At 34.1% G+C, this 12410-nt stretch overlaps 1 protein-coding gene across 1 annotated transcript; it reads left to right on the forward strand.

The window, feature by feature from the left end:
* Positions 1-1264: 1264 nt before the first annotated feature.
* Positions 1265-2229, forward strand: LOC142973924 (uncharacterized). The gene is made up of 2 exons (XM_076115962.1): positions 1265-1817; positions 1979-2229. The coding sequence occupies exons 1-2, from the start codon at positions 1392-1394 to the stop codon at positions 2009-2011; spliced, it is 459 nt and encodes a 152-aa protein (XP_075972077.1). The 5' UTR covers positions 1265-1391; the 3' UTR covers positions 2012-2229.
* Positions 2230-12410: the final 10181 nt, after the last annotated feature.

Here is a 12410-nt window from a genome sequence, read left to right on the forward strand (position 1 = left end):
CGTATGCTCAATACTCACCAGTGGGTTACAGAAACACCAAAAAAAGGTTAAAAAGTATCTACGTGAGCTGTGTGGACAGTGACGTTGAGTTATTTCTGTTCTACGTCGAAGCGAAAGAGTTACAAAGTTCCAAGTCTTCATGCTCATCCCCTCGGGACACGGCCGATAATCGAGCGTCACCGATCTTTACATTCTTTATCCACTAACTTTACTTATTTAAGTAGGTCTATCCGCTTTTGCAAGCAGTTGTTACCGCCATCTATTTATGGAATACGTTATAGGGACGCAACAAAAAACTGGCATTATGCATTTATATTATTTGGACATTTAGAAAGTAGAAAACAATTACCATATTGTCTTAGCAAAGTTTTCTGTCAGTGTCACAAAAATGGTGACTCTAAAACTGTAAGTCAGTTAGGTACTCAGATTTTCGCAAATAAAACTAATTTGAATATTATATGTATTTATTCTAAGTTTTTTCGTACACCTGAATAGCTATTCATGTGTTACAGATTATAGGTACTATTCATATCTTGACATCGTCGAGGCGGCTTTACATTCTCGTAAGGAAGCTCACCCGCCGATTGAATAGACCGTCTTTTATCTAAGTAGCTGCTTTTAAGTATCCAACCTTTATGTTCGATTCTTTGTGTCCCGTCTATTTAAAATGATAACTAGAACGAGTCTATTCAGAAAAGCTATTTTCAATTGAAGACTTCGCTTGAAAAAGGGTAGGTACTCACTAATGGCTGGTGCCTCGGTGACACAGCTTATTAAATTCTGCTGCATTGGATCGCAACGAATACAGAATGAAAATAAATGAGCCGACTACGTAATAAAAAAGTAGCCACTAAGCACGTCGAGTTTTCCTTTGAACAATTATGTATGATAACATGCTCTCTATAATAAAGCTATGTACTGCTCGTATTAATTAACACTCAATACTAACATAAAACGATTTAAAAACAAATTTAAAGAATGTTTACAGTATTTCACAGGTAGTTTTGACAGTTAATTAGCTATGAATTCAACTTCTGATATTTCTTGGAAAATTAACTCCATTAGCATTAGCCATTAACGTGGCGATCCTATTTAATTCTAACTAATTTAACTTAAACAAATTAGCTCTTATTATACTTTATAGATAACGTCGGTCATTTGGGCTCTTTTCTGGTAATGAAGGTGCGTTAATAGCATCCCCGCACAAATAAATAACTTTGGGCACATATAAAATTGAAGGATCCGACGTTTCCTAATTATTCCGTCCGCAGTGTTGTTAGTGTAACTATATTTTAGGGATGTTTCATTTTTAGTACAGCTACCTTAACTTTGGCTGGCAGGTAGCTTGTTTTAAGATTATTAAACTTTCACCATAAAGTTGAAGTTGCAAAATGAAAACTTCCAAAAGTTCCCTTGTAAAAGCCACGTTCACGTGCGGCCGGTGTTCCATGCTGTACTTGGAGTACAAACGTCTGTTAGAACACCTATATTGGCGGCACGGTACGGAGAGTTTTTGGTGTAAACAGTGCGCTTTGAAGCGCTGGCGCTACGCCGCTCACGTGTGCCATGTTCTGCCGATAAATTACAACGAAATCCTGGAAGACAACGATTTGAATTCGGAGGACTCCAGCTATTATTCAGAGCGGCAGACCGACTTTTGTTTCTGCGGGAAGTTTATCGCCGACGCTCCGATGATAGGGTGCGACGGACCCAACTGTACTCTGCAGTGGTATCACTTCCTCTGCGTCGGAATATCCGCCCCGCCTGATGGCGACTGGTTGTGTCCCACGTGTGATAAAATGCAACAAATAAATAAGGTGATATTTGAATTATGGTATTTATTTTTGCCCTAAATACATAAATGAAATAATTAATCTCCTGCAATCTCAAAAAAGGGAATATTTTGTTATGCTCACTGCTCAGACCATTTGGCCTTATTGTAGAAATAGGTATTCAATGCATATATTTTTTCTTACAGAATACGGTTGTGAAAACTGGGATTGAGAACTGAACCAGCAAGATATCAAACTGCCAGTCAATTATTCATCATTATGAAGATGTTTTAAATCAATTAGTTACCTTCTAAAAGAAATATTTTTATCGGGCAAAGTTGAAAGTTAACTACTAGTAACTGATGATGACAAAAAATATGATTTAGATAATTTATAACTATTAAATATTTATTGCTAAGCTTTTGTATAGTGTAAATATAATAATGGAAACCTGAGTAAAAATGCACCAAATTAAACCTGTATAATCAGGTAATTAAGGGTACGTTTTTTGGGAAGAAAATATTTATGTATAAATAATAATAAAATATTCTAAAAAACCTAAAATATTTGTTAAAATAATTTTATAAATAATATAATAAATGTATCAAAAACCATTTGAATTTTATTAGAAACCTATTATTTATTTTATGAAACAAGAAACACTCACCCTTATTATAAGTTCTTAGTGTTTAAACTGAAAAGCAGTTTGTAGGGATCATCAACGGGGTTCTCTAGTCTCTAGCTTACCCGATTGGGAAATGTGTGTGTGTGATATTGTTGGACAAATAGTTCCAGCAACTAGTAAACAAATGAATGCTTTTGCTTAAGATATAAACAAAAAGTTAAGTAATATAATCTGAAAAATAAACATGGTGGTTTAATTACCCTGATCAGAGGTAATGAAAAGGGTATCAATGTCAACTACGTTCATGTATACCGTAATAGCTAAAGGAAAAAAAAGAGTGTATTGGAAAATGGTTGGAATGGATAAAATAGCAGTTGTAGACAACAGTGAGTAGCAAAAGCCGGGATACGAAGATAGGCAGCTTTCATCGTAATGAAGGCTGTATTTCATGGGTTAATGGGATGTTAACGAGCAAACGTTAAGGCCCAATATGAGCACAAAGCAACCCCGTGTATGAAACTACGTGCTATTTTGATGCCTTATTTAATAGGTGCTGGCATTCCCGCCGTGATTTTCCAATTAGATTGCACGGTTTTGTTGAGCGCTGAAGTAATTTTAATTCTGTGTCGCAATTTTTGAAGTACTTTATTGAAATCTTTTATGTAACGGTAATATTTTTGCTAAGTATACTTTTTATATACCTATTAAAATAATGTGACTTTTATTATCGATTCTTGGCAAAAATAAAACCTACAGATCAGTTAATTACCATAAAACATTCAAACACTTTTGGAGATATCTATTTAATTTTATAAATGGTTAGAGTTGTAGCAAGAAGAAATGTATTGTCTTACAATATCATAACAAAATCAGCTGAAAATTTTCAGAGCTGTCATTGGTTTTCAAAAACAAGTTATTAATCATTTATTTCAAAGTTTTCTTCAGATGACTGTTCGGGTTTAATTTTGCACAATCTATATGTTTCAAAATATGTATGTACTATGTATGATTGATTGTACGTGTGTTATAATTGACTTACAGATGTATTATTACATATGTTTATATGAAGGACAAAGCCAGTTAGCGCCATAGAAAGATGAAATCTCCTTGAGGAAGTAAAGTATCATGTTGCATTTTCATTATGAAGGTGATATCAGACAAGGGAGCCTATTGTGTGGCCCTCCCAAATTACTCCTTAACTATTAATATATCGTTTTCATATCTTATAAGATACGCGCTACTCTGCGTCTTAGTAATACCTGTTATATTTATCACATTCATATTCTTTTTATGTGATGAAAAGTTGTGTGCTGTTTAATTTATCCAAGGAGTCGTAGTTGATTTATTATTTTCTACAAGTCTATATGGATTGTATGACATTTTAAAAATATTTTTATTCAATAGAAAAGTAGCTTAAAACTAATTACATCTTAAACGTTTATGTTTAACGGCGAGATACGCTCTGAAATTTATTATTACTAAGCCCACATTACCTACAAAACCATTTTAAATTTTTAATTATGTTTGTATCTATATTTCTTAGTTAAGGTATGTCTTATAATTTTAACTAAAGTCTAATCGATTTTTTTGAATGCGAATTCCTATAACTCAAAGTTCTGCGATAAAAAATGTTGATTACTTTCAGATGAATAGCTAAGTGCATCAAGCTACGAATACCTTCGTTTAACTTCACTGTGCTACGATATCCTCGGTGCGCTATACTTGAAGCTTATCTGATATTGGAAACAAACGTAAAGATAACGAAGTTTAAATGATACCCATTTCCTTTTTTTCCTGGGTTTATTAAACTACATGCATACTGTGTACCTAAATTGTAAATATTGTATATACATACTTGAATGCTTTCAGGCGTCTTTAACCTTTCGTACTTATTTACCTTCAAAGTTTATACAACCAGAAACAATACTTAATATTAAGTTTGCTATCTGAACTTGTTTAATAGCTTCCTTTGAAAAATGAGAAAGAACTATTTAACGGCAAACGCCCAAGTTATAACAACTACGACAGTTTCAAAGTTTCTTATTAAAATTCAGAAACGGGAGCCATTTAGCTAATTATACATAATTATGTCTTTGAGGAAAACTTTTGGCCATTGACATGTAAGAAAATGTTTGAGACTTATTTGTGCTTTAATTAAATAAAGTTGTGAAACTTATAAATTAAATATGAGACGGCGTGGTAGCAAAATTTTCGATAGGCTGTGTATTTATTACTAACAAAACGTTGGTCTCGCTACTGCTTTTTATAGCCGCTTCGGCCGTACATTTTTTTCTGTAAAATAAGTTAAGGCAAATATTCTATAAAAATATGAACGGAAAATGAGTCGGGTAGAATGTATTTAAATCACTCAGATTTATTTCTATTGTTTCCTCAACAAGCAATACAAGTTATAGATTGGTTTTCACTGCTTCTGGCGGTATCCATGTATCGTGATTCACGGCAGCTCGGTTGATTGGTCCGATATTGAAGTTTCGGGAATCGCACGAGGAAGAATAATTATAATACTGTACTATATGAATATATCCTTAGCTAATAGCTACAACAGAATATCGCTTATTTGTGTTTGAGTAAAAACATATCCTACAGTAGGTAAGTTGTTTACTCTAATGACGTTTATCTATAAATAATAAAAATGGCAATATTTGCGTATTCATTGCTTACTTACATAAAGTGTTATTTTTTCTGCAGATTATTTAGGTACTACTGACTACTTTGTATTTTATGCATATGTATGTATTCATAAAAGCTTCGCAGCCACGGCTTCGCGCGCTACAATCAGTTTAACTCAATCCGTTATGAAAATATTTTAGATTTTTTCCCATTTTCTACACATCGAGACACACATGGCGTAACTGTTGGAATTTTACATTGTAACACGTTGTGTATTTAATATTCCCGGAAATCTGTTCAATATTTATGCCCTCTTGATTTGATTTAGAACGCCTGATTATTAAATTCACATAATTTATGTGTAAAATATAAATTTATTGATCTCAACGATGTCTTATTAATGTCGAACTCAATTCACGACACCGCGACGACTATTAAATTTGTGCTGATAGTCGATTACACGATCACGTACATAGTACAGCGTTTATAAAATGAGGTTAGACGGATTACCTCCTGAATACTTAACAAGTATTTGCCATATCTGAAGTATGGGGATCATATAGCAAAGTTGGTCGTTCCTCAGACCGTCGAGTTCACGCCTACAGGGGATTGGAAGATTTCGATATAACTTATACCAATCACGATATCAAGCGACGTTTACTAACTTGTGTTCAGCTTATGTAAATGTTATAGCACTAATAGGTTTCGGCTTTGGTCTGTGTCATTAATTACCCAAATGTTACCTTACATCGTTTATAATTTTTTTAAGAGTTTAAAACTGTTTTCAGTTTTACCTTATTGCATATTGATGCTATATATTTAATCATAGCTAAACTCTTTTGTCGTATATAATGTGTATCTATTCTCGTGTACCAAATATATTATGACGTTTAACTTTATTAAAAGAAAATTTTATGACAAGGGCTATAACCGAGTATTATCTTTTGATTTAACGGCTAGATGAAATTGGATCGATGGCTGGTGTCACATTATTCGGCACTAAAGTGTACGTGGATTCAATACCGATGTAGGTGAATCTCTTGCATTTACCGCTTAAAGCTCTCCGACTATGTTGCACTGATACGACAACGACAAAGTGCAAGGTGAAAGGAGAATATTGGATGGAAAACCGATATACAGTATACTAGCGAACTTACCAATCGAAGCTTTAAATGTCAGCCGACTTTAAAATACTGGCCTTGAGTTCCCGCTAATGTTATTATATCTTCTATACTTAGATCGTTCGACAGTCCTCTGGCTGGCCCAGTCCCATTTTAGCTTGGCATTCGTCTGAGTTGTATCAGCCATTTGTGTTTTATAGAACTATAAAATGTGTATTTTAGCCGGTTTCAAACGCATGGCGATTATAGAAAATCGTTGATACTGTATGTTTTTGCATGAAACATTCACTGACTTACGATCGTTTTTAATTTAAATTCTTCATATTATAATATTCATCATCGCGATAATCCGAATCCGAAGCAGTGGGTTTCATGTTCCGCTCATTATCATTCGCAAGGATCACTGACCGCTTTGATCCCATGTAACGAAGCAAACCAAACAAACTTCGCTCTCAATTATATTCATACGCCGATAATTACGCCCATGTTTACGTGTATGGTAAACACTTCCGCATTGTTTCCTATTATAATATAGATTAAGGATGGAAAATGACCTAGTTTACCCTCCACTGTAGATAAATTATTTAAAGTTTGAACGCTTACGTTACGTTTTTGTACTTCAGACAATATTAATTGACACAGTTGTGGCCCTTAATTATATTTTCAGAGAGATGTTTTTGTTACTAACTTACTCGTAACACAGTAAAAGTAAGTACTAACGGAAGTCTTTTTAAGAATTAAATATCAATTAGTAGCCCGTACAAGAATCAACTTATAATAATATCACAAATTACAATGTCAACAAGTCTGTGACAACGATGGTAAACGACATTTTAAATAACGTATTAGAACATAAGATGTACGATAGACTTGTGAGGTTATTACCGAATTTTCATGTTAAAGCTTTTCGTATAATTTTAGTATGCTAATCTCGTCAGGTGGTGCCCCAACAACTAATCAAGCCCGGGGGAGACAAGCCGCCGCCCTTATCGCCTGATATACGCCTGATATGAGCCAAGTACGGGTTTTAGCACATTTTTAGATACTGATGTACGACGTCTGCTTTCTTATAGCAATATTTTAACACTGCTTAATTTTGAAACGTAAATTGTATGCCAGGTCGTTCCCAACAAAAAACTCAAGATTAATTATATTAACAATTATTAACTTAACATATTAAAATACTTATATTTCCCAGGAGGCGGTACTTCATCCACATTTAACTAGTTACCTATATTAAGACCCTTGTAATAAAGCCGTAATTCCAAACTTCGGGCTGCTATTGAGAACTTCCGGGCAGAAAAATCCATAATATTTTGCGTGTTCTGGGAATCGAATTCTAAATTAAAGAGGAAGTTACCCATAATGAGTATTAATTATTAAGGAGATACTTTCAAACGGTGTGCTTTCAGAAATAATTTGTTGATGACAGTCGATCTTTGTTACCGGGAATTGGGTATTGATCGTTTTGCTTGAAAACACAATCAGAAGAAAATGTTTTGAGATCGTAAAATATTTGTGGCTGACAAATATTTCGTTTGGACGTTTTAAAATACAGCTTTAAGCAGTCCAGTGGGTCCAGAGTAATCTACGGACGGACGGACATAAATATCTATGTTTTCACGTCATTTGCTTTTGGGTCTAAAGTGGTATTTCTGTCGCGTTGTGCTAAATGGCTTGGATATCCTCCAAATATGCCATCTAGATAAGCTATGAGACCTTTTACTGTTATTATCGGGTCTCCTATTAGCAAAAGTTTTGTATATTGTTTAAGTTGATATAAGTTATGGGGTCTGATATTGAACGAGAGACAAAACTAAATTGAATGTCCCCGTCAAATGTGTTTAGCCAAATTGAGCAGAAATGTGATTTCTCCGAGAACATTGGTGATAAATTATTGTTTAAGTTATAAACAAGGATCGAATTGCAGCCAAAGTTGTAGTGTGACTAAGGCGCTTAGTGTAAGCCTGTGTTTCAGTCTTTGTTTATGGGCTTATGCTAAGTTAGTGTTTGAAGCCATAATTTCCATGCTCCTGTTACATATTGTGTTATGAAAATCTGAAATTATTTGCTTTGTTTTAGATGTATGGAAAGTAAATAACTTTTGTTATCAAGTTAAGCTTATTTACCTTTGTGCCATTATAATCAAAGCATATAAAAGGATAAACACTATCTATTCTTACCGTTTAATTAACAAAATCACCAAGCTTTCGCAACACACACAACACAATTTCACCCACGTATAAAGGCAGGACTTTCGGAAGAAAAATAACAAAAGGTTTGATAACAGGAAAGTAAGTAAACAAAGAAAGAAATCCTCCCTTCCTATTAGATTTACTTCCTTTAAAGACGTATAACTTTCTGGCTTGCGATTATACCTGCAGACCTCTTACATCAAGTGCTTAGTTTAATTAAAAGTTGAGTAGCGACCTACTTAAAGCTTGTTCGAGTATATTCACGTATAAATTGACTTCCGCAGTTCCAAAATAGTTGATAACTACGCGATAGGATCATAGACGGAGGGTTGAAAGTGCGATTTAGAAACTGCAGTGCGGTTTGATAACGATGTAGTGAGCTCGTGACATGCCGATAAACTCGCGTATATGGAATTTGTGTCGATGAAAACAAAGGGGTTGTTGTAGTATATAGTGAGTTTTAACTATGCAAATTTATATGTATAAAACTTTTATGATACTCATATAATGGATTGCAAATAATGATAAGAGCTACAAAACATGTATCATTGGATAAACAAGTCTTAATGAACCCAACCACCTCTTGTTCGTTTCTCAAAATACCGGATGTTCCAATCAGAGAAAATTCACGGTTGGCGCGCAGACAAGTCAAACGTAGGTAGTGTTGTGGTTATTCACATTTATACGTGTAATATGAGTAGGTAGGCGAGTAGCGACGCGTATCACGCCGCTCACAACGTATCGAGGCGGACGGTGAAGTATCGCTGCTAAGAAAACTCAGATCCAATTTAGAAGCCGAATCCGATGACTGTCCCGCGGGACACGCAGCTTTATTCATGGAACGAATTTTAACGGGAAAAGGGAAAATTCGATTCTATCGCGAATATATTAACATTACAACAGTACATATACACATATAAATGCGGAAAATTTGCATAAAGTCCTCGCTCCAAATATTGTGTCGTAGCTTGATAAATACGTATTATAATAGCCGTGTATGACGAAAATTTATATTCAATTTGTGTACAGATTTTACAATATATGTATAAAAATTGTTTAAAAAGCTGGACTAGATGTTTTCAAAACTAGTTTTAAAAAAATATCAAGATAGTTTGAATGTTAATATACATACGGCGATATTAGCAAAACCAGAAAACCACGCAACACCTCATATTACCGCGATAAGTCATTAAAATATCAGTCAAGAATGAAACAACAATACTTTTCTACTGTATAAACATGAGTGATTCAATGTTTACACGGTGACTAGGCAGCCACAGCGGTAGTGTAGGATGAGTCCCGCTGACAGGCTTCTTACTGCCTTAAGCGGCTTTCATAGTTGTTCGCGTGACAACTGCGCCGGAGGCTTAATATACTCCCAGAAGTTACGTGTCTCTTGTACGATATAAGTAACTATAAGTTTATTTTATGTTTGACCTGAATGTTGGACAATAATTCAGAAGAAAGCGAAACTCTATTATACCTCTGTCATCTGTTATAAACATGAAAATCTTGCTAAAATTGGATTTAAAATGATTTTTTGACGTTTTACGGATATAAAATCAAAATCATTTATTAATTTCGGTTAAATGCTGACACCATACGTTCCCAAAGATAGGGTTTATAAATTTACTCCCAGTACTAAAGGTTGGGTCATTGACATGGTGATTGGTGTCTGGCTGTCCTTTTTATCAGCAAGTAGGTAAAGTCCGTAATAGAGCACGGCATCATATAATTATGAATTATAGGTACTCATCCAGCATGTCATAAAACTCAAAGTTATTTTGACATTATTTAACAATTTTGTCTATAAAACGACAATAAACCAATATTTAAGTACATCGATGCATTTATTAATGTATACCATTGTAGATAGTCATTTTAAATTACTATTTATTACATGCTATATTATGTAGAAATTGTACATCGAGTATATTCTAATTTCAATGAATGAATAAACCATGTTTTCGAAATCGTGATTTTCGATTTAATTATGATGCTTTGTCAAAGGCTTAAAACAAATTAATGAATGGGCATACATATTTGGAGAATTATGATTATCGAACAAATTATTAGTATATTTAGAATTGCATTCAATTCTCTATAAACATTCTTTCCGAGAGCAGCATCTAAATATGCAAGCTAATAATGTGCCAGTGAAATCAACATGGCCATTATAAATATTATATTCAACTTTTTTCGATTTCCGTTCAAGCCGAGAGGAAAATGAACCGCAAAGCGAGGGCTATTCCGTCCAATGATGCGAAAGTGACTGATAAGTTGCGAATTTTCACAAAGAAATTTGTCGCCGAGTTTTACATTCTTCAAAGTATTTTATTCATTTTGCTTTGCGAATTTTTAAAAAGTCCAGCGTTGTGTGGCTCTAAACTTTCACGATTTATATTTGATATGTGCATATTTTTTGGCAGCCATCAATACCATTGGCAAATACTACGATGAAATATATCCAGTGTATTGACATTATCCCGTATTGGCTAGTAAATCTACACATGAAGTAACCCGGTCAAAGTTCAGCGAGCTCATCGCTCCACACTATGTAAGTTCGTCTAAATGTTGTGTAAGTTTAATTAGAATTCCTACATGGAAGCGAAGCGCCTGCGCGACTCTATCTGACAAATGAGACTATCCAGCAACTAACACTCCCACTGTTTAATGGGAAAATAATGCTCCATTTTTAATAACACGAAAATATTTCCAACAAATGATTGTCACACGGGCCCCGACCGTCGAACAACTTTGGAATTCGGATGGATGCTTTATTTTGAACAATAGATTCATCATTTTCATTTTGTTGAGTTTGTCGAAATGAATTCCGGACGCTATGAATTAAATCTATGTATAATAATTTGAACAATATAAAGTACCTGATAAGGAGCGAGCTTTAATAATGTTTAATGCACAAAAGTAGGACAAAGGGATTCTAGAGATCTATTCACTTAATTCATTCTTATTATTAAAGTCTAAATGATGAATGCAAACGGTACAATTACTAGGGTCACACCCGAAACAAAATTCAACTATTAAATAAGTACTAGACAGACTGGTATAAACAAAGCAGTTTGGTGGCACTTAAAAGTGAATGCATAAAACGAACTAAACAACAGGCTTCAAAGTCCATACTGTGAGTGAGTTGCATGTCCGGGCACATCGCTCCCCTCTGAAATATAAAAGCATCTTTTCTTATGCAACGCGATGCAACTCACAAGACGAATACACATTTTTACTGCAGTAGCAATTCTGGTGTCACACGCAGATAAACCTCTTTTTATATTCCTCATTCAGCATATGATAAACCGGGAACTTTTTATGACAAAGACGGGGAACTTGTGACGGCGTAATGGCACGGCTTAAAACTTGTATCTATGTAATATGTTTGAAAGGGATGGAAGGGGATGCTGAAGCTTTTTGACATGTATTTTGTGGCCGTTGTTAATAATGATTGACTTTCTTAAGAAGGCAAAGAGACGTTGTTGCGAAGATTAATATATAATTATTTCATAAGAAAATATTCAAATATGAACGAAACAAGTCTTCTTATATTTGTAGGTCAATCACTACGTAGGTACACAATAGTTTTATATTGATAAAAAATAGTCTTTAAAACTTGTTTAAAATTGTAATAAAATAAATATGATATTTTAAAAAAGAAGTGGATGAATAGATTTGACCTTTAGAACAATTCTTAATAGCTATAGAAATTTTCTTGAAATACACGCGGCACACAATACACCGAAGTTTCGCAATACCAAGAAGGATATTGTAGCTGAACCAAATTAAATTTTATAGCATTTACTTTTGACTTCACTAGAACAGATTTTCGGAAGCCAAATAGTGGTATTTATATTTATATTCACGGTAATTTAACTTTAACTCTCCAGACTATTTATTTAAATCAAGAGTAAGTGTTTATTGTACATAGTTTTTAAGTCGTTACGATGTTATCTTGAGCTTAAATATCTTTATTGCTTGAAGATTTCGTCCCAGCCGTCCCTTACCTAAGAAGTGTAGTTCCAACTTAATAATTATGTTTCTGGTCGGGCAGTAA

This window comes from Anticarsia gemmatalis, chromosome 6 (genome assembly GCF_050436995.1).
Source record: "Anticarsia gemmatalis isolate Benzon Research Colony breed Stoneville strain chromosome 6, ilAntGemm2 primary, whole genome shotgun sequence".
NCBI classification, from domain to species: domain Eukaryota; kingdom Metazoa; phylum Arthropoda; class Insecta; order Lepidoptera; family Erebidae; genus Anticarsia; species Anticarsia gemmatalis.

Excerpts from the sequence above, each read along its gene's own strand:
- LOC142973924 (XM_076115962.1), top strand. The coding sequence starts at position 1,392 with ATGAAAACTTCCAAAAGTTCCCTTGTAAAAGCCACGTTCACGTGCGGC. Across the intron at positions 1,818-1,978 it reads AAATGCAACAAATAAATAAG|AATACGGTTGTGAAAACTGG; the intron begins GTGATATTTGAA and ends TTTTTCTTACAG.